General features: G+C 45.2%; 1 protein-coding gene across 14 annotated transcripts in view; it reads right to left on the bottom strand.

The window, feature by feature from the left end:
• The window catches only part of MAGI1 (membrane associated guanylate kinase, WW and PDZ domain containing 1), a 1,064,730-nt gene that overhangs the window by 157,249 nt on the left and 884,395 nt on the right, over window positions 1-23,086 (bottom strand). For all 14 annotated transcript variants that reach the window (XM_085624690.1, XM_085624691.1, XM_085624696.1 and 11 more), the window contains 2 exons: window positions 20,485-20,667; window positions 14,274-14,894 (listed from right to left, as the gene is read on the bottom strand). In XM_085624690.1, the coding sequence (XP_085480816.1) occupies window positions 14,274-14,894; window positions 20,485-20,667 (804 nt within the window). The remainder of the gene's footprint in view (window positions 1-14,273; window positions 14,895-20,484; window positions 20,668-23,086) is intronic.

Below are 23,086 nucleotides of genomic sequence, written 5' to 3'. Positions count from 1 at the left end.
TAGGCCTCTTCGCCGTAGTCATTTGATAACGCGTGAAATTAAATCCGTGGAAATTACCTGTAACATCCGATTTGCTTCCGATTATCATTTATGAATTCGCATATTTTGTATTCTCCTGCCACCTAGCGGTTCGATAAGGAACATTCCGAAGAAATTAAATTGGTGTACATCAGAAGGGCTTTTGCCTGCAAGCAGAATCCGATCTCGATGCAGGGACTGAATCCGCTGAAACTCAACGATGCATTTAGATTGTTTTGGCCAGTACTGGCCCAGAGAACTTTTAATTACTTCCTACCACTTCTAGCTTATAGATTGTCTTAAGTGGTCATCTATAAGCAACACCCTAGCAACTACTTCAGTTGGTTAAAGGATACTTCGTAGGCTCAAATGCTGTACATTTGCATCAGAACAGCTGTAGGATGGATAATGCTTTGCCTATTGGAGCATCATAGCCACCATCAAAAGCCAGTATCACGTTTGCCCTGTGAAGAGCATCGTCTGTGGTACGGATAGATTTCTGACGAGCACAGCAAAGGCTGGCTTGCTACTTATTAAACTCTTTCATGGGTTTGCAGCGAAAGGCCACATGCTTTCTGGTAGCAACATGGATACATGTCAAATGCACAGAGAGGCTTGGCTTTCCCAAAGCCTTCTCAGCTAGACCAGACTACACACAATTGTGCATTTCAGACTCTCCCCCTGCTTATACAAATAACGCTGTAAACAGATGGCATCGGCTGCCGGCGAAAAATGTACAGGCGACAATTGCCAGATGCAGAAAGCAACAGCCTGACTGATGAGGTGAGGAAGGAAAAACGGAGGCGGCCCAACAAAATTACCTCTGATAAACACTGAAAGGTTCAGTAACACAGCCTCTACCTAGAGATGGCTAATCTGAAATGTCTCCTTGAAGGCTACCTACCTGGATATATAAACACAAGACAGACTCATCAGCACACAAAGCCGTCAAACAAACAGTTTTTACAGCCTTTCTTTTAAGAGCTCCATCTACCCATGTACTCTGGCAATGCATTTTCAAGGTTTGACAACTATCCAAGGGTAATTAAATGGGTCTACAAGAGCAGAGCAATCTAAACGATTTACATAAAACGAATGACAGACACGAGACCGCAACATCGTTTGTCCGTCGTCGCTTTCAAATTCAAAAACCTTTGTTTGCATTACATTTTTCTGTAAAAGCCTTTTTAGCTTCTATTACAAGTCAATGCCGCAAAATCAAAGATTTTAGAACCCCAAATTCCCTTGCTCAATAACAATTTGTGAGAAAACATTTTCAAACCACAAAGATCCAAGATAGGTCACAAACTTTGGTTCTTCTCAGAAACAGGTTTTTCAAAGTTCATTTTCTGTCTGTATTTTTAATTTGTGAATTGCGATATTTAAACTATGAAACGATGACTTGCCGAACTGCAAAAATGGAGCTAGATTCAAAGGTTATTTGGCAAGTTAAAAAAAACTCTTTAAACGTGAAGAAACCATGAAATCACCCAAAGGTCTCCAAGCAAGCATCAGGGCTGAGAATCAAAGTGGATAGGGTACAACCCACCCCCCAGCCCATGCCCCCAACATTAAACACCATCATTGGCTATCAGAAATCCCACTGTAGCTGGTACATTGATTGCACCCTCTCTCCCTAATCAGGATGTCATGATTGGGGAGCACTTAAGTTGTAAAACTGATTTTATATAGATGGAGCCCCTGGATGGAAAATTATTTGTTCCACACGGATCCTTTTCAGTACATCTCCCATGTCCACCATACACCTTGTGAGGATGATTGTTATACTTAACTACAAGGCTTCCTCTACCTTTTTAGTTACTTGGGCTTGAACATATTCTATGATGAGTAAGGTCCCACATAGCCAGAGCAAATCATATTATATATATATATATATATATATATATATATATATATATATATATATATATATATGATTTTTTTACATTTTAAGAGGGGTTCCAAAGAGGGATTCACTGATGACCTAAACTGTACCTCTGATAAGGTATAGGTGGAAGTGGAAGCGTCCATTTGGAGCATCAAACCTCGAGCCCAAAGCATGCATGGGATCAGCAGGACCAGGCCAGTGCCCAGGAGAACAAGCATTTGCAATAGGTCTCACATTTGCGAGAGTTTGAACTATTGGCATTGTAAAAACAACGCCTTTTATTTATGTGTTTTGAAAACTTGCAAGCGGTGCGTAAACAAGCTCTTTGTACTTATAGAACTTGCTTACAAGAGGCAAGGCTGGCAGTAACGGCTCCTCTTTTACTGCCAGACTTGCTTCCCGTAAGCAAGGACTATAAGTACAAGTTGTGGGTTTACGCACCTCTTGCAGGTTTTAAAAACACATAAATAAAAGGAATTGTCATTTACAATGCCAATAGCTTAAACCCTCACAAATGCGAGACCTACTGCATAGCAAATGCTTGTTTGGAGTGTACCCCCATTCTACCACCAGAACCTCATTGAGAAATTATGCAGAACTGTGAGGCATCACTTTTGGGAACACTACTCGTGGCAACCCACGCTTATGTGTGTAAATATAAACTATACGACCTATATTAAGGCATGCATCATCAACTCAGAATGTCGCATAAGCAGATGAGCCATAGGTTTGCACATTCTCAGTGTGAAATGGTGCGGAATTGTGAGGCATCACTTTTGGGAACACTGCTCAAGGCAACTCATTGTGATGTGTGTAAATAAAAACTATTATACAACCTGTATTAACTCAGGCGTCATCCACTCAGAATGCCGCATAAGCAGCTTCAGCCACAGTTCTACACATCCTGTGTGAGATTATGCGGAACTGTAAGGCATCACTTTTGGAAACCGTTTATGTCAGTCGACTGTGATGTGTGTAAAGAAAACCTTATTTACCCAGGCTCAAATAATCATAAACAGCTTTAGCCACAGGTCTGCACCTCCTCAGCTAATAAAGCCGAGATGCCGCTGTATTAAATTACATTTCTGCATATGGTAAAACCATTAAGATCTCTGTCAGCAGGGCATGTGGCCACAGATTATGTGACCGCAAAACCCATTGCGTCCAGGTCACACGATCAGAGATCAGCACGTTGTAATTCCACATGTAGTGTAAGACAATGTCTGACTGTGCATATAAACTGGCCACCATCAGATGTGCATATGTTGTTTTCACTTGCACATTTCATACATTTAGTGTAGTGGGCAAAGTTTCCCAGTTTTCCTTTGATCATGCAACGGTTTTTTCTCCACTTAAAAGGATTATTTTCTTTCTAATAAAGATCAGTTTAGGTAATGGAAAAAAGTGTGTTATTTGTATGTTTGCATCATAATTCCAGTCTGGAGCATTTTCTGTGCAAGTTTACATCTTGCAGAGTTTTTCTAGGCACAGCAATTTTATTGTTAAATACGGACGGGTGCAACAAATGTGTTATATTTTGACAGATTACATTTCCATCCTGTATTTGTAGGACCGCCACCCCCTGTGGGTAATTGATGTTATTGTTACCCAGTTTATCATCTTTGTAAACATTAGGAGCGAAGTTGTGCTCGAATCTGTGAACTGTGGCACACAGATGTCAGCAGCGAGCACTTGTGTTAGCCATAGAGCTAATATTATCTTTTTATTATTTCATGTGAACTGACCATCAAGGTGTTTCAGGGAGCATGCATGTGACCTAGCACTGTTGAAAACTAAAACAGCGATATGATTAAGCATTCACTAAAGACATGAATTCTCTCTAGTTAAACGAATAGTTTCTTACCTGTCGGTGTAGTTTTGCAGCTTGAAGATCTTTCTGGATTCACTATGCTGTGCATTATTCCGCGATCTTGTGGTTGGGTCCGGATTCGTAGTCTTTTCTTTGTTTTTTTTTTTTTTTGTAGCCCAGGTGGGCGTCGACGTACACCATTTGGTGCACCTCCCGTGACGTCGTCGTGCTTCCTGCGGAAGTCCCACCTTTGGGGCGCCATCTTCGGGTTCTTTTTTCCCTTCCCTTCTTTTTTTTTTTTTTTTTAACCCTAGGCGATTGATTAATCCTTCTTGTCCCTTTATCTGTATGTTTGTATTTCTTTGATCTTTTCCATTTCACCCCCTCTTCCTCCAGCCTCATCTTCCTGGCGGAGGTGGGTGGGTTCGCTAGTGAATCCAGAAAGATCTTCAAGCTGCAAAACTACACCGACAGGTAAGAAACTATTCGTTTTGCAGCGTGAATCTTTCTGGATTCACTATGCTGTGCATTGATTTTGTAGCGGTTTTCCTAGTTCTGTGGCGGCTGGGTGGTAGATGAGCGTTGGTCGTTGAAAATGTGCTGAAGCACCTTCTGTCCAACCTGTGCTTCCTTGTTCATCTGAATGTCTACGCAGTAGTGTTTCGTGAACGTGTGCACAGATGCCCAAGTTGCCGCGAGGCATATGTCCTGGATGGGCGTGTTCGCCAGGAAGGCCACGGTGGCCCCTTTCTTCCTTGTGGAGTGAGCCTGCGGCCCCTCCGCTAGCTCCTGTCCAGCCTGTTTGTGGCAGAATTGAATAGTGAGGGCAATCCACCTTGCGATGGTGCCCTTAGTCACTGGTCTACCCATGAAGCTAGTAGCAAAGGACACAAACAGCTGTTTCGACTTCCTGAGTTCTTTGGTTCTCTCAATGTAGTGCATCACCGCTCTTCTGGCATCGAGGGTGTGCAGTGCCTTTTCTGCGTTTGTCGTCGGGTTTTGGAAGAAACTTGGTATCTGGATAGTCTGATTTATGTGGAACGCCGACACTACCTTGGGCATGAAGTGTGGGTCCGTTCTCAGGACTATTCTATCTTTGTGAATCTGAATGTAGGGTTCCTGCAGCGTTAGTGCTTGAAGCTCGCTCACCCTGCGTAGTGAGGTTATGGCCACCAGAAAGGCTGTTTTCATAGTCAACATCTGCAGTGTGGCCTTGTGAATGGGTTCAAACGGTGCCTTCATGAGCTCCGTGAGGACCACATTCAGATTCCATGCCGGCGGCGGCAACCTTTTCGGGGGGGCCATCCTTTTGGCTCCTTCCATGAATCTCCTCACCACCTGCGAGCTGAAGAAACTTCCACCTTTTTCACCTCTGGTGTAGGCCACGATGGCCGCTAGGTGTACCCTTAGTGAGCTCGAGCAGAGGTTACTCTTTAGAAGGTGTGTGAGGTACCTCAGTACTGTTGAGTCTCTTGTCATTCTGTTTTGCAGGCCCTTTTTCCGGCACCACACAGTGAACCTCTTCCATTTTGCGCTGTAGCATTTTCGTGTAGTTGGTTTCCTCGCCTCCCGTAGCACTCGCATCGTGCTCGGCGGCAATCTTAAGTGTGCGAACTCTAGGTCTTCAGGAGCCATGCCGCCAGGTTGAGGGTCTCTGGCTCTGGGTGCAGGACCTCTCCGTTTTGCATTGAGAGCAGGTCCTTCCTCCTCTCGAACCTGTATGGGTCGCCTTGTGCCATTTCCTGAATTTGTGAGAACCATGTCTGCCTCGCCCACTGTGGAGCCACCAGGATCAGGGTCATGTTGCTGGTTCTGCACTTGTCGAGCACTCTGTGCAACAGGGGTATCGGTGGAAAGGCGTAGGCAAATGTCCTCGACCAGCTTATCCATAGGGCATTTCCCTCGGATTGCTGATCTGGTTGCCTGGACGCGAAGCTTTGGCATTTTGCATTGTGGCGTGTTGCAAAAAGGTCTATTGTGGGAGTCCCCCATCTCCGGAAGAGTTTCTCCGTTTCCTGGCCATTGAGCTCCCACTCGTGTGATGCTGAGGTCTGCCTGCTTAGCCAGTCTGCCTCCACATTGTCCTTCCCCGGTAGGTGAATTGCCAGTAGATCTATCCTGAGAGGTATGGCCCATCTCCAAATCTCCTGAGCTAGGGATGAGAGCGGGAACGACTGTGTCCCCCCTTGTTTGTTGATGTAGAACATCGCCGTGGTGTTGTCTGTTTGGACCAACACCCTCTTGTTGAACAGGTGCCTCTGGAATGCCTTCAGGGCTAGCAGGATTGTTTTCAACTCGAGGTAGTTGATATGGCGGACCGCATCTGCTGGGGCCCATAGACCCCTCACTCTGAGGTTGTCCATGTGCGCTCCCCATCCCTTCTGCGATGCGTCCGTGGTAATGGTCACTGTTGGGATTGGTGGTGTCAGGCTTCTCCCTGCTGTTATGTTGTCTCTGTTCCACCAAGTTATCTCCTCCTGCACTGCGTGCGTAACAACCACTAGATCCTCCCAACTTCCGTTTGCTTGTGACCATTGTTGTTGTAGCCATTCCTGGAATGGTCTCATGTGCAGGCGTACATTCAGCACCAGCTGGATACAGGACGCCATCATCCCCATCATCTTGCTCACAGCCCTCACTGTCAGAGCTCGCCCCTTCTGGTAGAGCTTCGCCTCCTTCAGTAGAGCCTCTGTCCTCCTCTCGCTGGGCACTACTGTACTGTTGCGGGAGTTGATCTTTGCCCCCAGGAAAATCTTCACCTGCTCCGGTTCCATCGATGATTTTCCCCAGTGGATCGAGAATCCCAGATTTGTGAGGGTGTCTGTTACGCGTTTTGCGTGCCTCTCGCACTTTCCGCGTGAGTTTGCCTTGACCAGCCAGTCGTCCAAGTAGGGGTAGACATGTATTCCCTGCCTTCGTAGGTGCGCCGCTACCGCCGACAGGCATTTTGTAAAGACCCTTGGTGCTGATTTTAATCCGAAGGCCAGGGTCGTGAACTGGTAGTGTTCTTGTTCGATGTTGAATCTTAGAAGGCCCTTGTGCCTTTTGTTTATTGGGATGTGAAGATAGGCATCCTTGAGGTCCACGGTGACCATGAAGTCCCCTTCTCTTATCTGTGGCAGAACCTCCTGCAGTGAAGTCATTTTGAACCTTTGCGTTCTGATGAACTTGTTTAGGTAACGGAGGTCTAGTATGGGTCTGAGGTCTCCGTCTACCTTCGGAACCACGAAGTAGTTTGAGTAGACCCCTTTGTTGCGTTCTCTGAACGGCACTGTCTCTATGGCTCCCTTTTGCAGGAGTTTCCGCGTTTCTTCTCTGAGTATTGCCAGTTCTTGGGCCGATCTCAGTCTTCCCCTTGGTTTCCTGTTTGGAGGTCTTTTCTCCAAATCTACGCAGTACCCGTACTGCACAACGTTCCGTATCCACTTGTCTGTGGTTATACGCCGCCACTCCTGAAGGTAGAACCTCAGTCTTCCGCCTACTGGTGTCGTATGCTCGTAGGCTCTTGAATTTTCTCTTCCCCCTGATGACACTTTTCTGCGCCTCACCCTTGGGGTCCTGACGAGGGTAGGCGTCCTCTTGCGTGCTGAGTCACTTCGTCGAGGGCTGTTCGCCCCCTCTCCTCCTTTGGCCACGTCCGTTCCCTCTCCCGCGAAAGGACTGGCCCCGAGGTTGATATTGCCAGTTTTGCTTCTGCTGACCTTGTCCGTGACCTTCACCCTGCTGACTTTGTTGGAACGCCTGGTGCGACGTCCCCTGCTGGCTTCCTCCCCTACCGTAGGGTCTTCTCGAGGGATTTCCTCGCCTCATTCCCCTCAGCTGTAGGGCCCCCATGGACCTCGCCGTCTCGTTTTCTTTTTTCAGCTGGGTGAGCTTGTCGTCCACTGTTGCTCCGAACAGTGTCTCTCCATTGAAGGGGGTGCCAAGGATGTTGTTCTGCACTTCCGGTTTGAATACCGAGATTCTTAGCCATGCATGCCTCCTCTCTGTGACCCCTATGGCCATGAGTCTTGCTGAAGTCTCTGCCCCATCCAACGCCGTCTTTATACAGGAGTTGGCGATGTTTTTGCCTTCATCTATCAGGTGAGAGGCTCTCTGCCGGTATTCTTCGGGGAGGTGCTTTACTAACTCCCTTATCTCATCCCAGTGCTGGTATTGGTGTCTATTGAGGAGTGCATTTGAATTCGCCATGCGCCAGTGCATTGCGGCGTTCCTCTCGACCTTTCTTCCTGTGAGGTCAATCCTCCTGCTCTCCTTATCCGGGGGTGGGCCCGAAGTTGCTGGTACGTTGGCCCTTCTCCTGGCCGTGGAGGCTATGATGGAGTCCGCGGTCACGCTACCCTTGATGTAAGGGGGGTCCAGGGAGGAGTGCTTATATTTCTTCTCTGTCCTGGGCGTGATCGACCGGCAGGTCGCAGGTTCCTTGAAGGCTTCTCTCCCCTGATTCATCACGCTTTGTAGCATGGGGAGGAACTGGCTCCTTGTCTGGATGGGGAGCAGTGTCTCGACGAGAAAATCGGCTTTCGGTTTCTCCTCGTCGAGTTTGACGCCGAAGGCCATTGCTGCGCTCCTGACCACCATATTGTAGAGCCCGATGTCGTCGGGTGGCGAAGGCCTCGAAGGGTACGTGTCCACGGGCTCCTCCGGGTTTTCGGTGTCGAGATCGTGCCATTCGACGTCGTTGCTGGTAGATGCCGCCGATTCGTAGAACGACCGTTGGTCTTCTTCCTCGGCTTCTCCCTCATAATAGGGCTCTTCTTCCTCTTCCAGTTCTCTTGTCAGCCCTTCGGCGTCGAACTCGTCTTCGACCTCACCGACGTCCGTTGATGAAACCGTTGGAATCTTGAATTCCTTCATTCTGGCGTCGAACTCCTTTCTTTGAAGGATGTTCTCCATTTCGGCCTCGAGCCGCCTCTTCTTTTTCTCCATCTCGGAGATGCTTTCGGCGTCGACCGCGGGTCGTTTCGATGAAACTTGCGTCGACGTCGAACGTTCTTTCTGCGTCGAACGGCCCGTTTCATGGGATGCTTTCGGCGACCCTTGCCTTTCGGCGTCTTTCGGCACCAGGGAGTCCTTATCTAAGGATCCGCTCGGCCTCTTGTCCGTGGTTCCCCCTTTGGACGTCGAAGTTTTCGGCGCCGGGGCTCCCTTCGTGGACTTTGACTCAGATTTTCTCGAGTCACCCTCGTGTTGTCGAGGTACTTTCTGTTTTGCGCTCGACGATTCTCTTACCTCGTCTTCTTTTTTCTTGTCGGTCTCTACGACCGTGAAGTTTTCGGCAGTCTCGGCGTCGTTGTCCTCGTCGTCCGAGGAGAGGCCCAGAGCGTAGAGCGTCGGGGGCTTCCCCTTGCCATCCATGCTGGCGTTGGCCCTTCTCTGCCGCTCTCTCACCCTGAGTGTCTTCGGCGCGAAGGCTGAGCAGGCGTTGCAGTCGATACTCTGGTGATCGACCGGTAGGCAGAGGTTGCAGACCGGATGCTGGTCTTTCTGCGCGAACTTGTGGTGGCAGTTTGGGCAGAACTTGAATGGCGTCTTGTCCATTGCGCTCAGGGTCTCTGAGCGTGCATTCTCCAAGGCCGTCGAAGAAAAAGGGCGCTGGTCCTCTTTTCTTCGCGCTCCTGATGAAATCTTTTCCTTTCCTGATATCTTCTAGTGTTTCTATCGACGAAACTCGCTTTTCTTCCTTCTTCCTTCGAGTGTAATTCTGGAGCTTCCCGATGACGATCCAGACCCAACGGCGGAAAAAAGAATCTGAAGATGGCGCCCCAAAGGTGGGACTTCCGCAGGAAGCACGACGACGTCACGGGAGGTGCACCAAATGGTGTACGTCGACGCCCACCTGGGCTACAAAAAAACAAAAAAAACAAAGAAAAGACTACGAATCCGGACCCAACCACAAGATCGCGGAATAATGCACAGCATAGTGAATCCAGAAAGATTCACGCTGCAAAAACATGTTTCTTGTCTTATGTTGACTAATGTCCGGACTCCATTTTGTATTGTCGTGTCTCCACGTGCTCAGCACGAGAAGAGTCCTACCTTTTCGCTAGTTGTTCTTGTAATCTGCCTAGTAACAGTCTATAAATAGCTCCTTTGTCCGTCTGGCGCATGCCCAGACTTGACCACATCTGTTATCAGTTAGTCCTTGCTTGACCATGTTTTCGCGGGCTTAAGGAGTGTGTTAACTCCGCCCACATATTGGTTCTGTATTGAAAATGACCATAAAAGGTAATGAATTACTTATGAGCCCCTCTGTTGTGTATAAAAGGGGACTGTGTATGCAAGTTCTTTGTGCTACTCTATGCAATACTGAAGAGTGTTGTATAGGTTGTAGGACCACCCTTAAGGGTTAATAAACTCTGTCTTTGTATTTTGCAGTTTCCGTGCCAACTTCCTTCTAGTTTTTGTTACAGGAGAGCGAACCCTTGTACTCTGCGGGCCTAGCTGGGGCCTGTATTCATCAGCACCATGGAATGTGCCCCTAATATTGTGCAAGAGATGACACCCATCGCTTTGCTCTAGAGGACAAACCATCATATTATACAATGGGATATTGCCTGACTATTGTGCAAGGTAACATGTCTATCACATTGTGCCATGGAATATTGCCATGCTCTTGTGAACGTGCAAGGTACGATTCCAATAACATTGTGCCATCCGGGGGGCTGTGTCACCCAGCAGCTGCTACCCGAGAGCTCCTTCCCTGGGAAAGAGGCGTGAATGCCGCCCGAGTAGAAGAGCCCTGGAGAGGAAATGGGCAATTAAAACAGGGGATTGTCTGCTGGACACACAGCGAGACTATGGCGGGCGGGGCCATTACTGCTCAGTAATGGCACCCAAGTGATGTTTCTTGTTTGCCCTCTACCCTCAATTAGGATTAATTCTGTACCTCGTTGATAAGTGCTATTTAATGAAAATGTAAAAAGCACAAGCATTCCGAAGACCTGCCAACCAAAAACGAGCCGAGACGAAAAACAGCAACAGTGCGCCACAACCAGCATTAAGTGGCAAGAGATCAAGTACCTGTAAGAGGGCCAGTCGCTGTAGCAGGGATCGAAGCGCACAAAGGAGGGACACATTTAACAAATGAACAAATGAAATGCCAGCATTTTACAACGTCACACATAATAACGAATAGAAAGCAAGGGCGTGCCAAAAACCAGACATACGAGATTGCTTCATGCCTCGCAGAGCAGCGCTTGCGCGCTGTCTCTAGGCTCGACCTAAAAAGGGACCATGTAGGTGCCATAAAATCCCCATGTTGGACACTCACAGGAATCCGTATTGCTGGCCGCGGAAGCCTGCAGCAACATCATCCGGCTATACATAGAGGACAGGCGCTGTCCCCATGTTGAATCATGGCTCAAATAAAGGGAGATATAGGGCTGACTGGGAGGAATTTGCTTGGTGGAGAGGAAGTTAAGATGCCTGCCGGGAGGCGCAAATGAAAGGGTAGAAGGTAAAGCAGGGGTTCCTGCGCACACCTCTTCTGTTGGCTGGCTTGTCCTAGCTGAAGGCCAGACCTGTCCACTTTGCCTGCCCATCCCCAGATTCTCTGCCACAAACAGCTAATTTAAGACTAAATAGAGTCAGCATAGTCCGATTTAAGATCCCTTTTGGTCTGGGTTCCACAAAATTAATCAATGTTGATCTTTGCCCCTCCTGTCTTAGGAGGGTAAAAATCTCTCTTTCTTTCTCTCTCTCGCTCAATCATATCTTTTTTTCAGTCAACATCCGCCCCTTTGCAGGTCCGTTTTTGTGCCCAGGGGCTTGTGAAATTTTCAATCATTACCCTCTGGATTTTTAGATCTTTTTTGTTCATAAGATTTTGCATGGCTTTCCCAGTGAATCACCCATCTTTAGCGGAGTTTGTTCATAATTTCCAACTGCTGTCTCTGGTCCTGGCTGGATCGTTCAGCGACCCAGCCTACCCAGGTTCCTTGAGTTTCCTGTCCACTCTGAGCCAGTGAGCTTTCTAATCACCCACTGCGCCTGTGAACTACCCGACCACCCCTTAACCGGCGTTCTAACCATTGATCTGTACATGCCCAACCTCCGGCTCATTTGCCCCTTCTCTTAGTACGTACAGTATGCATTGCATTGTCCTATTCTAATGTAGGTTTTAACTGCCTTCTCTATTCACAGAAGGCTACACAGCCAAAAGTAGTAAAATACTTCACTCTGGGGAGAAGCCAAATATCCCGAGCCATGAATAACAACCGAGTTCACAACTGCTTTGTGGTTTAAGCTTCTATGTATAAACTGCTGGACCAATATCTTATTGTTCACTAGAGTTCTAAAATATGTTGAGTTTCCTGGAGTAGGCTAGACATCTGCGCCCCAGTCTCTCTATCATAGCATTTCACTGAGTGTTGCAACATTAGATGCTCTTTGGCAAGAAAGACTACAACACTTTATTGTTCTTTGAGGTTTTTACAGACACCAATGGACTAAGTCATGTGATCTCTTATGAAGAATTGACCAGGAATATTAAGTAAACATACCAGTTCTCGATCTAATGCAGCTCCGTTTTAGCTCTGGCTGAAAAGGAGAGGTTTCCGCTCTATTGCTTGCTGGAGTTAACAAGACCGATTTCTCCAACTCTTTAAAATCCCCTATAAAATGTGTTTGAATGGCTAAACATGGAGGTGGTTCCAAGGAACTTCTTAAGCAAAGAGTTGTATTCCATAAATCGCTGCAGACTCATCCCCGAGAGGCAGAATGCCTTTGTTGAGACAGAAGTAATGTTCTTCTGAACACACAGGCACCGATGGGATCATTGGATTCATAACATCAAAGGAAGAACAGTAACTTCTTCCATCTCCTGAGCTGGAACCTATAAATACCAGACTCCAAATGCGGAAATGGATCTTAGGATTCCAAAATCAAGCCATAAAGCGGAAATCTGCATCAAGCTGAGAGGAAATATTTAAAAATTCAAACCCTGGATGCTTAGCTCTCTCAGTGGGATTGACAGGGAGAGGCATGAACTAAGGCAGACATGTACAAGCTGATCTTGGCTTTGTTAGTGCCACTGAAATGAACCGTAGTTGAGGTTTACAATTTGGAAGGGGTGAGGCAATTTTACTGTTAATTTTAGTAGACTATGCACCAATTCTGAATTGAGACAGTTTAAATCATTTAATTCTACTGAGATCATAAGACTCTTAGGCAACCTGTTTGCTAATGGTTGAACCAGGCTTTTCAGCTATTTTAAATGATATCCTTCACCCACTGCTGGAAAATATTCGAATGCAGAGCATGCAAAACTACAAACAAATCTTCCCCATCGCTTGCTTGTGGACAAGCAGAGGTGTCCTGATAGAGCATGACCTCAATGCTGGAAAGGATCCCTGGGCAGAATAGAATAGAAATTGACTTCTGCAGTACTTAAATGTGAGCTAGCCAAAGTGTTCTGCAGAGGCAGCACCCCTGCTCACTGTCTGCTCAGGTACATTAAAGAGTCGGATCGGGTACCAGTGGCATGAGAAGCCATGTTGCTGGTGGATATGGCTGCATCGAACACAAGGTTTTCGTAATTTATATATGGAGAGTCAAATGAAGGTGACAGGTGAGGACATGAAAAGAGTGAACACATCGAGAAGAAGGATCAGATTCTTTTCTATTAGAAAGAGGGCATGTATATGTAAAGGAGGATAGCATTTGGGGCAGGAGGCAATATACAAATGTATAATCACCAAAAAATCCCCCTGGCTGAGATTATGTACGAGACCTAGAGGACATTTATATTTGTCGGTATAATTAAATGTTTGAATGGTCTATGTTCTTCCATTTACAATTACATATATTTGTTTAAAACCTTTGCCCCCAGCCAAAACATGGGAAATCTTTCCTTCTCTGGAGTAGAGTGCAGAAACCCATTATGCCACCACTGTTAGTTGTTTGGTTGTCTCTTGTGTGGTTATACACAAACTGCAGAAGTCTGGCGTTAAGAAGGCTGAGTCAAGTCACCAGCAACTTATGCCTTGGGTACAACCCTATTTTAGCCAAATTGCCCACAGATTACCCTTGTGAAAGTCCAAAAGGGATAACAGGTGCTAGCCAGTGCCTTGATTGTATGTTTTATGTTATAAAGAACCAGGCAGCAAATCTGCGTATAAAAGTATTTGGCTAAGAAAACAAACTCCCAGCTTTCACAACTAACAAACAGTGAGTAAAGAAAACAGAGGTTGCCATAAACAGTTTGCATATAAAACGCAGTAAAAATTAAGTTAGCACAAGGTCTTATTTAAAATTAAAATAAAACGTGCCAGTGTTAATTCCTTCAGCTAGTAAACTCGTAATATATATCTCCTAATGCAGGCATTCCTTCTCTTGGTTATTCTTCTAATAGGCAAGCGGTGTGTGCCACATTTTCATTAAAAAGGTATTTGCAATTACAGTTTCTGGTAGACTGTAGAATCATTTAAGTATGAATAGTTTTGTCACCTACTGCCAAAATACCTGTATAGTTGGCTGAAAGATTCAATCTATGTCCTTAAAAGCAAAAAGAAAAGCATAGCAACAAGAAAAAATAAAAAGTTGAATATCACGTACCTCCCCGTTGCACCAGCAGTGTTACTTCACTTCCTTTCGGACATTCAATTAGCAAGTCCACAACTTGGTTGTGAGTAAGGTTCTGCACATTCTTCTTATTTACTTCAACTATAAGATCTCCTTCTTTTAGGCCTCTGCATCTTGGACTGTCCACAATCTGTTTCACCCGTTGACCCCCACCACCGGGACTGTCTGCTATAGTAAAGCCAAAGCCCATAGGTCCCTTGACTATATGTACAGTAATGAGTTCGGGCTGTGTAGCTATTGAGGATGCTAAAGAGACAGTATCATTGGGGTAACCATGGGAACCATTAGAAGAAACATCAGCAGGGCTACTTGGCCTTGGTTCCTTCAAGCCATTCAATTTTCCACTTTTACTACCATGGCTTGCAGGTGAGTCATAATTGTCTTTGCCATTCAGTATTATTGGGTCTTTATCCAATATTGCGACAGATGTCACAAGGCTTGTATTTGGATCATCCGGGTCAAAAGGTAGAGGATAACCTCGGCAGAGTTCAAGGTCCACACTGGCACCAATTGGAATGGATTGAAAGATTTTCACAACCTGAGCATGAGTATGTCCAAGAACACAGGTGTCATTCACACTTACAATAACATCGCCTAAAATAAAAAAATAAAAAGACAAAACAGAAAAATCATTAGGTCTAGATTTAGATTATAAATAGAAGTCATAAGTAATGTTCTCTCAAGCAGATCTGTTTTATCAAATACATGCCAACCTTGAACACAATCCAACTTGCAAATTATAACAGATAATGCCTCATGATATTTATGGAAGTCATCCAAGGCAATGAATGCTATACATTTATTTTAATTAATGAAAATCTTTGAAGACTTATTTATGCATCCAGATGGGGAACATTTTAATTTAAGTGTTGCAGCCAACAAGGCTACAGCAGAATTCAAATGACAATTTCCTAACATGAGCTCCAATTTCTGCCATTACCTGCTCAAGTACAGTGGAATACAATTAAATTCACCTGCCTTTGCTTTCAATAGCGCTAAAAACCCTATCACAAGAATGGATTAACAATTATTTATCAATGAAGAAAATTAATTCAGCGAAGGTGATACACATTTGTTTGTTTAGGATTAAAACTCTTTATAAACAAAAATGAACTGAAACACTTGCAAGAGGGTGTGGATGGCCAAGAAGAGAATATTTTCTTTACTGTGTGTAGGAACAAATTGTGCTTTACTGGACTCCTCTTCAAATGATAAGTACACCTACTCTGTATAAATCTCACTTTATATAAAAAAACATTTTTTTTTTTTATAGGCTTGCGTTTGAGAATTTACTAAATACGTAAAGTAATGTGGGCAGGCCCACGTTACTTGCTACATTTTTGTCTTTGTTATAGCATTCACAAAAACGTTTTCCAATTTCCTTCAAAGGCGTTCATTATTCTCCCAATGATCCCTTCTTTATATCTGCTCATGTAACCTCATTTCAGACTCCATTTGTTTCATTGTACTTATAAAATAAAGTGGACAACATGAACATGTGGGAGAACACTCAACAAAGTGACAACCAATCAAAGAAGTAAATACAATGTGAAAGGATCCTCCACTTTATTAGACAATAAAGACAATGCTACAGTGCAATAGCACAATATAAAACAGTCTATTGGACAATACAATTACACAATTAACAATAGAAAAAAATCATATGTTTGCATAAAAAATGTATTAAATACATTTTTAATGCAAACATATGATTTTTTCTATTGTTAATTGTGTAATTGTATTGTTGATTTTATGACATTGTAGAACTGTTAGGTCCTTTCAACCTTGTAATCTCCAGACTACCAGCATTGTCCAATAGACTTTTATATTGTGACATAACTTCACTGCTATTAGGGACTTATTTGTTTCTTGCACGTTCCCCCTGTCCCTGATTGGATTAGTAGGGGACCTCCCTTTCTTTCCTTAATTCTACAGTGCCTACACAGACCAGCAGAGTAAGAATAATTAATTTGCCCTTGAATGGACATTAGAGCAAATACATGTATTCACGATATGGGTTCTTTACGTACCAAGCGTTATCCAAAAAGGGCAAGATCTACAGAGTGAGATCTCTCAATTGGTTGCAAGCTGATCCCCCCCTTCTCCAGGGATCTCGTCTCTACCTTATGAATGGGGAGGAGTGAGCGGCATCCACAAGCAGATATATTTAATTGTATCTAAAGGTGTTTGCACAGTGACATTTCCTCGGGCTAAGAGGGTCTGACTCATGTCGCTTTCGGAAGTTTAATTCCACACAAGTGTTTTTTGTAGCATTTTCCAGTTTATCCTCCTTTTTCCTCATCCTCACACCTTAAGAACCTGGTAGCTCTGCCCTTCAGATTCGGTCTATGTTAAATTCCAGGCTTCTCCCCAAATGACATTTTCTGTACTGCTTGCCTGTATCTTTCCCTTTTTCTCCACGGAATTGGGCGCTTTATTTCACAACACATCTGGACTCCAGAGGTTTCGAATCGGAATATTCTTTTTGATTGCAGCAATATTTTCTATTTTGAGTGCATTGGAGAATATTGCAGACACTTGTTGGTCAGCTTGAATATCTGACAGGATATTTCGATTTTCTGCTGATTCCATGTCAGTTAGGAGCCAGGAATCTCTTCATTTAAAAATTCTGAACATTTTTATTGCACTAAAATGTCTGCTCATGCCTTTTCTACATCAGTCATGGGGATTTCTCATTACATCCATCTTGATATTGCACAGACTCCTGTCTTTTTAGAGGTTCACCAAGCTGTTTACACCGCCGAAACTAGGCCTTTGAGCAGCTATTGTGGTGTTTCAATGGGTTTTTCATGATAGACTACAGAATGCGTGTCTCATGATCTACAAGCCAATTATTAGTAATTGCTTAAGTACTCTCTTGTATTTTTGTTTCTTTTGGTTAGATTTAAACTGTATTTTAGATTTTATAAATTCCTCCATAATTTTAGCACTATTTTGTAGAGATGTTACATACATCTGTATGTTTGCATGATTGGTCATATTTTTCTCATGTCAGTTTCTAAGCAACATATGGATTTGTGCTCCCTTTACTCCTTTTGGTTGGATGCATTTTCCATGGCTTTCTACGTTGTTTAGGTTAGTGTAGCAGATTTCTGCAACTGGCTTAGCCCCTTAGCACTTGGGGAATTTAGGAAACTAACTCTAGTCTCTGATAATTTCAGAACTGCAAAGTAATGGCTTTTTCATTCTCCCAGTGTGCACCAATGTCTATTTCTCAGCATGTTGTAGCTGTTTAGCGGGGAGGCATCTTTCTAGGTTATGTAACTTTAAAGCAATGATATGGGTAAGGTATATTAAAGTTAACTTATGGGTGGCTAATATGCAGATTAGTAAAATGATCTGGATTTGTTGTTGGTGTCAAATGTTTGGCCATCTGCACAGCTTGACATGGTGTTGCGTGCATGATGGAGCCCAGTTGTTTCTAAAGTATACTGGCAATTATTAATTTTGCATAGTTTCTGGTTCTAGACTGCCCATCTAAAGCAACTGTGGTTCATTTCTGGCTAATACATGTAAAACAACTAGTTATTCTAAGTAAAGAAAAGGAAAATAGGATAAAACTGAATTGAAAGGCAGGTCAGACATTGCAAAAACAAATACTTTTCATACTGAATGGCAGCACAGAGGGTAGATCTGGACAAGTGGACAGTTTTTAGAAAGAAGTCTGAAGGGCCCAATCTCTACGTCCTGAAAATTCCACTGTATGGAGGATTCAACGTATCAAGATTCACAGTGTGCAGCTGTTAGATCTGGGGGTCTCTAGTTGGCAGGGGTAGGTACCACTGTCCAAATAGGGACCCTTGCTTCTAGTCAGGGTAAGGGGGATACACTCTTTAGATAACCCCTGCTCACCCCCTTGGTAGCTTGGCACGAGCAGACAGACTTATCAAAGACAATGTTTAAAGTATTTGTACCACCACTCACAGTAACACAGTGAAAACACCACAAATGAACTCCACACCAGTGTAGATAAATAAAGTACTTTTATATAAACTACACAAGACCAAAACAACAAAAATCCAAAATACACAGTTCAAGAATATGGTTTCAAAAGAGTTCTTAGCGACAAAATAATCCACATTAGCGTTGATTTTAGCCAACAGTACCTGGTGATGCGATAAAAGTTACTAGCGGCGCTCAGGCGTCGAAAAACAAGCAACAGCGTCAGTCCTGAGACCCTGGGGAGGCGATGCGACAATCCCGCTGTGGGCGTGTGAGACGAATCCGGCCTGGATGGGGAGTGAGGCGATACTTGTATGAATTCCAAGACATAGCTTCTCCGGTAGAAATTTACTCGCAAAGGCACGATGCGACGATCTTCGATGTTTCTGCTACTATGTACGCAGCGATGAAATACGACCCGCTAACGAGCGGTCCGACGATCTTCGATGACTCTGCGACGATGTTCGCAGCGACGAAATGCGACCCGCTAACGAGCGGTGCAACGATCTCACTCAGCGACGGCAGGCTCTGCGATGATACTCGCAGCGATGGGAATCTTCCCGCTCCGGGAGCGATGCGCTCCGAAGATGAACGCGCCGTTGACATTGCAACGGCGACAGGTGCTGCGACGATCTTTGCGGCGACGGAAATGTTCTCGCTAAGCCGACGGTGCGTGAAAAAGTTGCAGATCTTTTACTTCTTTTCTCTTGGTCAGCTTCCCAACAGCAGGCACCACTTTCAGAGGCCCCACAATTGGATCAAGCACTATAGGAAGGGCAGAACTCACACAGCAGCGTTCAGGGGGAAGCTGGGGGTGAGATCCTTTTGTTCCTGGGACTTCTCAACAGGAGGCCAGCTCTACTCAGGCCCTTGGAGATTCCTTCAAGCCAGGGGACACAGCAAAGTCCTTCCCCTCTCCTTGGCAGCAAAGCAACTGCAGGTCAGCCTTACAGCAGGTCAGTCCTCCTTCTTCAGTCTTCCAGCTTTCTCCTTGGCAGAGGTTCTTTCGTGATTCCAGGTTGATCTAAATTTTCTGTAGTTTGGGTCCCAATACTTATACCCAAAAATCCTTCGTCCTCTGAAGGCAGAGGGGCCTTGGCCTAGTCAGAACCAGTTCTGGTCAGTCCTGGAGCACTCTGTTTACTTGGTTTCTTCTTTCCTTTGAGAGAGAGGGGCAGGGTCGTCAGACGCCCAGCAGGGGGTGGAGCCAGCATTGTGGCAGGCAGGCACAGCCCTATTCAGACCCAGGTGCTACTCCTCCCACCCATCTACAGGGGAATTTCCCTATTCAGCCCTGGGCTGACTCATCCAGCCTCTGGGAGCCACCCCTATCCCTGTCACTCACAAACCAGACAGTCAATTCACAAACAGGCCAAGGCACACAGAAAGGGCAGAAAAGTAAACAGCCACTTTCTAAAAGTGCCGTTTTCACACACAGGATTTAAAAAACATCTTTCCTAAAAGATGTGTTATTAAATTCTGAGTTCAGGGATACCAGACTTTAATTTTCTATCTTGCTCCTACGGGAAGATATGCAGGTAAACACTATACTCAGCATTCCCCATTATAGCCTATGGGCAAGATAGCCTTTCAATAGTGAAAAACGAAAATGGCTGTAATTCACTACCAGAGCATGTCACCTACACCTGTACACATGCTCTACCTTTCACATACACTGCACCCTGCCCCGGGGGGTACCTAGGGCCTTCCATAGGGATGTCCAATGTGTACAGAAAGGGAAGGGTTAGGCCTGGCCAGTGTGGACACTGGTCAGGTCAGCATGGCAGTTAGCAACAGCACCCAGGCACTGCGGTGGCAGGCCTGTAACACCATTTGAGGGCTACTCCTGTGGGTGGCACAATCAGTGCTGCAAGCCCACTAGTAGCATTTGAACCACCAGCCCTGGCACACTCAGTGCACTTTACTAGGGGCTAACAGGTGAAAAAAATATACCAATCATGGATAACCAATCAATATAACAATTTACCTAGGGAGCACTTGCACTTTGACACCGATCAGCAGTGGCAAAGTGCCCAAAGCATCTAAACCAGCAAAAACAAAATCCAGCACAGCGTAAAAAATACAGGAGGTAGAGGCAAAAAGTCAGGGGAAACAACGCCAAAGATGCCAGGTCTAACAGCAGCCATTAGAAGGTCTCTACCCATTGTATATAGAGTAGGTAACCTCAGTGTGTTTAGGAAGAAATAGACAGTCATCTTACCGGTTTCCATTTTGCTGTCCAGTGCGGCAGGGCCATCAAGTACCAAGCTTTTGATCTGCAGGAATTCATCTGGCTCGTCTCCACCGACAACTGTGAAACCAAATCCTCGGCTGCTTTTCCTCAGTTTGGTGTGAATGAATTTTCCTTTCAGTTCTGCTGGATTTCTTGTGAAGAAGGGTTTTGCTAAACAACAAACAGATATTTTCAGTGGCGAACAAGAAAAGACCAAATTACTCTTCAGTTTACATCACCACCATTGTGCGAATGTTGTGCATCTGTTGAGGAGTTCATAGTACTTCCTCTCCAGTATACTGTGCCTCCAAAATTCATATCTGGTGTAGACAATTCCATGGTACAAGGGATTCCCTCAACAGACATGTAGCGTACCTAACATCAATCCAGATTTGTCTGGTCAAAAAACAATCCCTTGCAGAGCAAATTTACTGAAGAAATTCGAGGTGGTTTTCTTTTATTTCAGGTTAAACTATTCATGAAAGCCAAGTTCAAATGACTAAGCTTGTTATCACAACTTACCAAATGTTGGCGTTCAAGAGCATCAACAGAAGTTGAGATTTGACACTCACAACAGACCAACACACACCTGTGGTCCTTCTCCAAGGTCATTACTTAAGCCATGTTTTGCCAAGATAGGTTACATATGTTAACACAAAATTTTTAGTGAAGCATTTTAGGTCCAGATTAATAAAAAGGATCCTAACAACACTATGGAACCCTGGTACCCGAATAGCAGGGTTTCCTTACAACCACTACCCTAATTTACTATTTTACAACGCAAGATTATTAAATGATGAACATTGACTTGTCCTGGTTCTGATGCAATTTTAATTGTGCACCTTTCTATAACCCTATGTAGACCCACCTATCCCACTGCATTTGGTAGGTTATTATTATCAATTAACACTTCTTAAGTGCATGGGTACCCCAAGGCATCCCAGCGCTAGTGGCGGAAAGAGCAGGCACAGGGAAAAGCTAACAGTTGATATTCTGGAATAACCAGGTTTTGAGACATTTCCGAAAAGTGAGGTGAGATGTCTCGGAGCGCAAATGCAGGGGAAGGGAGTTAAACATCCTAGCTGTATTGTATGAGAAGGAACATCCCCCACTTCGCATTCTTTGGATTTTAGGGATGGTAGCTAGCATATGATTCGCAGAGCGGAGACATTTCCTCGAGAAGTATGCAGTGATGAGAAACTGGTTGATATGTGGGCCTTGACCCATGAGGGTCTTGTGGGCAGTACATATGGCTTTAAATTTGATCCTCTCCTCTATGGGAAGCCAGTGTAAGGACTTAAGATAGGGCATGTTATGTTATAACAATTTGTATAGCGCACTAATACCCATGGGTGTCTAGGCGCTTCCGGTCCTCCATGCTTGGTCAAGAAAAGCTAGTTTCTAAAAAGCCATGTCTTGAGTAGTTTCCTAAACTCAAGCAAGGAGGAAGTCTTCCTAAGAGAAGGTGGAAGGGAGTTCCATTCCTTGATAGTATTATAACTGAAACTCCTCCCCCCCAGTTCATCCTTTTATATCTGGAGGTGGGCATCAGGTAGGCATTGGCCGAGTGCAACGGTCCATTTGGAGAATACCAACTGAAAGAGTCCCAAAGAAATGCATGGCGGACTGCGCTCTGGACGAGCCAGAAAATAGTCTGGCGGCACAGTTCTGTGCCACCTGAAGCTTCCTTAAGGTGGATTTAGGTGCTCCTAGGTACATTGATTTGCTGTAGTCCAGGCGCGAAAGGACTAAGGCCTGGACCATGGTTATCCTTGCCCCCATGGGAGGTAGGGGGGAGGATTTTCCGCAGCATTCCAAGGATGCCGTGACAGACCCCTGCTCCTTCACTGATTGCTGGTCAAATTTAAGTGACTTATCAAGCCACACGCCCAAGCTTTTTTATTTTGGACTTAGGGACCGGTGGGAGGTGGGGGGGTAGGTGGGGAGAGGGGGACGGGGAGGGGGGAGTTCCAGACAGGTTGGCCATGACACTTTGAGCTCCTTGTTGGATGCATTACCTAGATACATAATTTCATTAAGTCTGAGACATGATTGTTGCATCCAGATAGCTACCTCCTCTAGGCAGGATTCCAGGTCAGAAGGAACATTATGCGGGTGATTTAGAGAGACCACTAGCTGAGTGTCATCCGCATAGGTGACAATTTTAATGCCATACGGCTGGACATCAGCCGCCAGTGGCCTCATGTGCACATTGAACAGCGTAGGACTCAGGAAAGTTCCCGGAGGATCTCCATAGCCGAGAAGTAAAGGCCTAGAGGTAGAATCACCACCAAAAACCTGAAATGTTCTGCCATTGAGAAAGGTTTGGATCCATGCGATGGCTCCCCCTGCCACCCCAGCCCTCCGAAGTCTTTCAAGGAGAAGGTTAAAATTGACCGCGTCGAAAGCGGCAGTGAGATCAAGGAGGATAATGGCTGCTGCTCCTCCCTGATCGATTATCTTTTCCGCTTCTTCGACCATGGCAAGAAGTGCGGATTCCATTCCATATTGGGGATGGAAGTCTGTCTGAAATGTGTAGGAGCTCATGGGTTTCTAGGAAAGTAGACAGAATGGAGTTTATGTGCTGTTC

This window comes from Triturus cristatus, chromosome 9, assembly GCF_964204655.1.
Source record: "Triturus cristatus chromosome 9, aTriCri1.1, whole genome shotgun sequence".
Lineage (NCBI taxonomy): Eukaryota > Metazoa > Chordata > Amphibia > Caudata > Salamandridae > Triturus > Triturus cristatus.
This window is presented reverse-complemented; position numbering and strand designations above follow the sequence as displayed.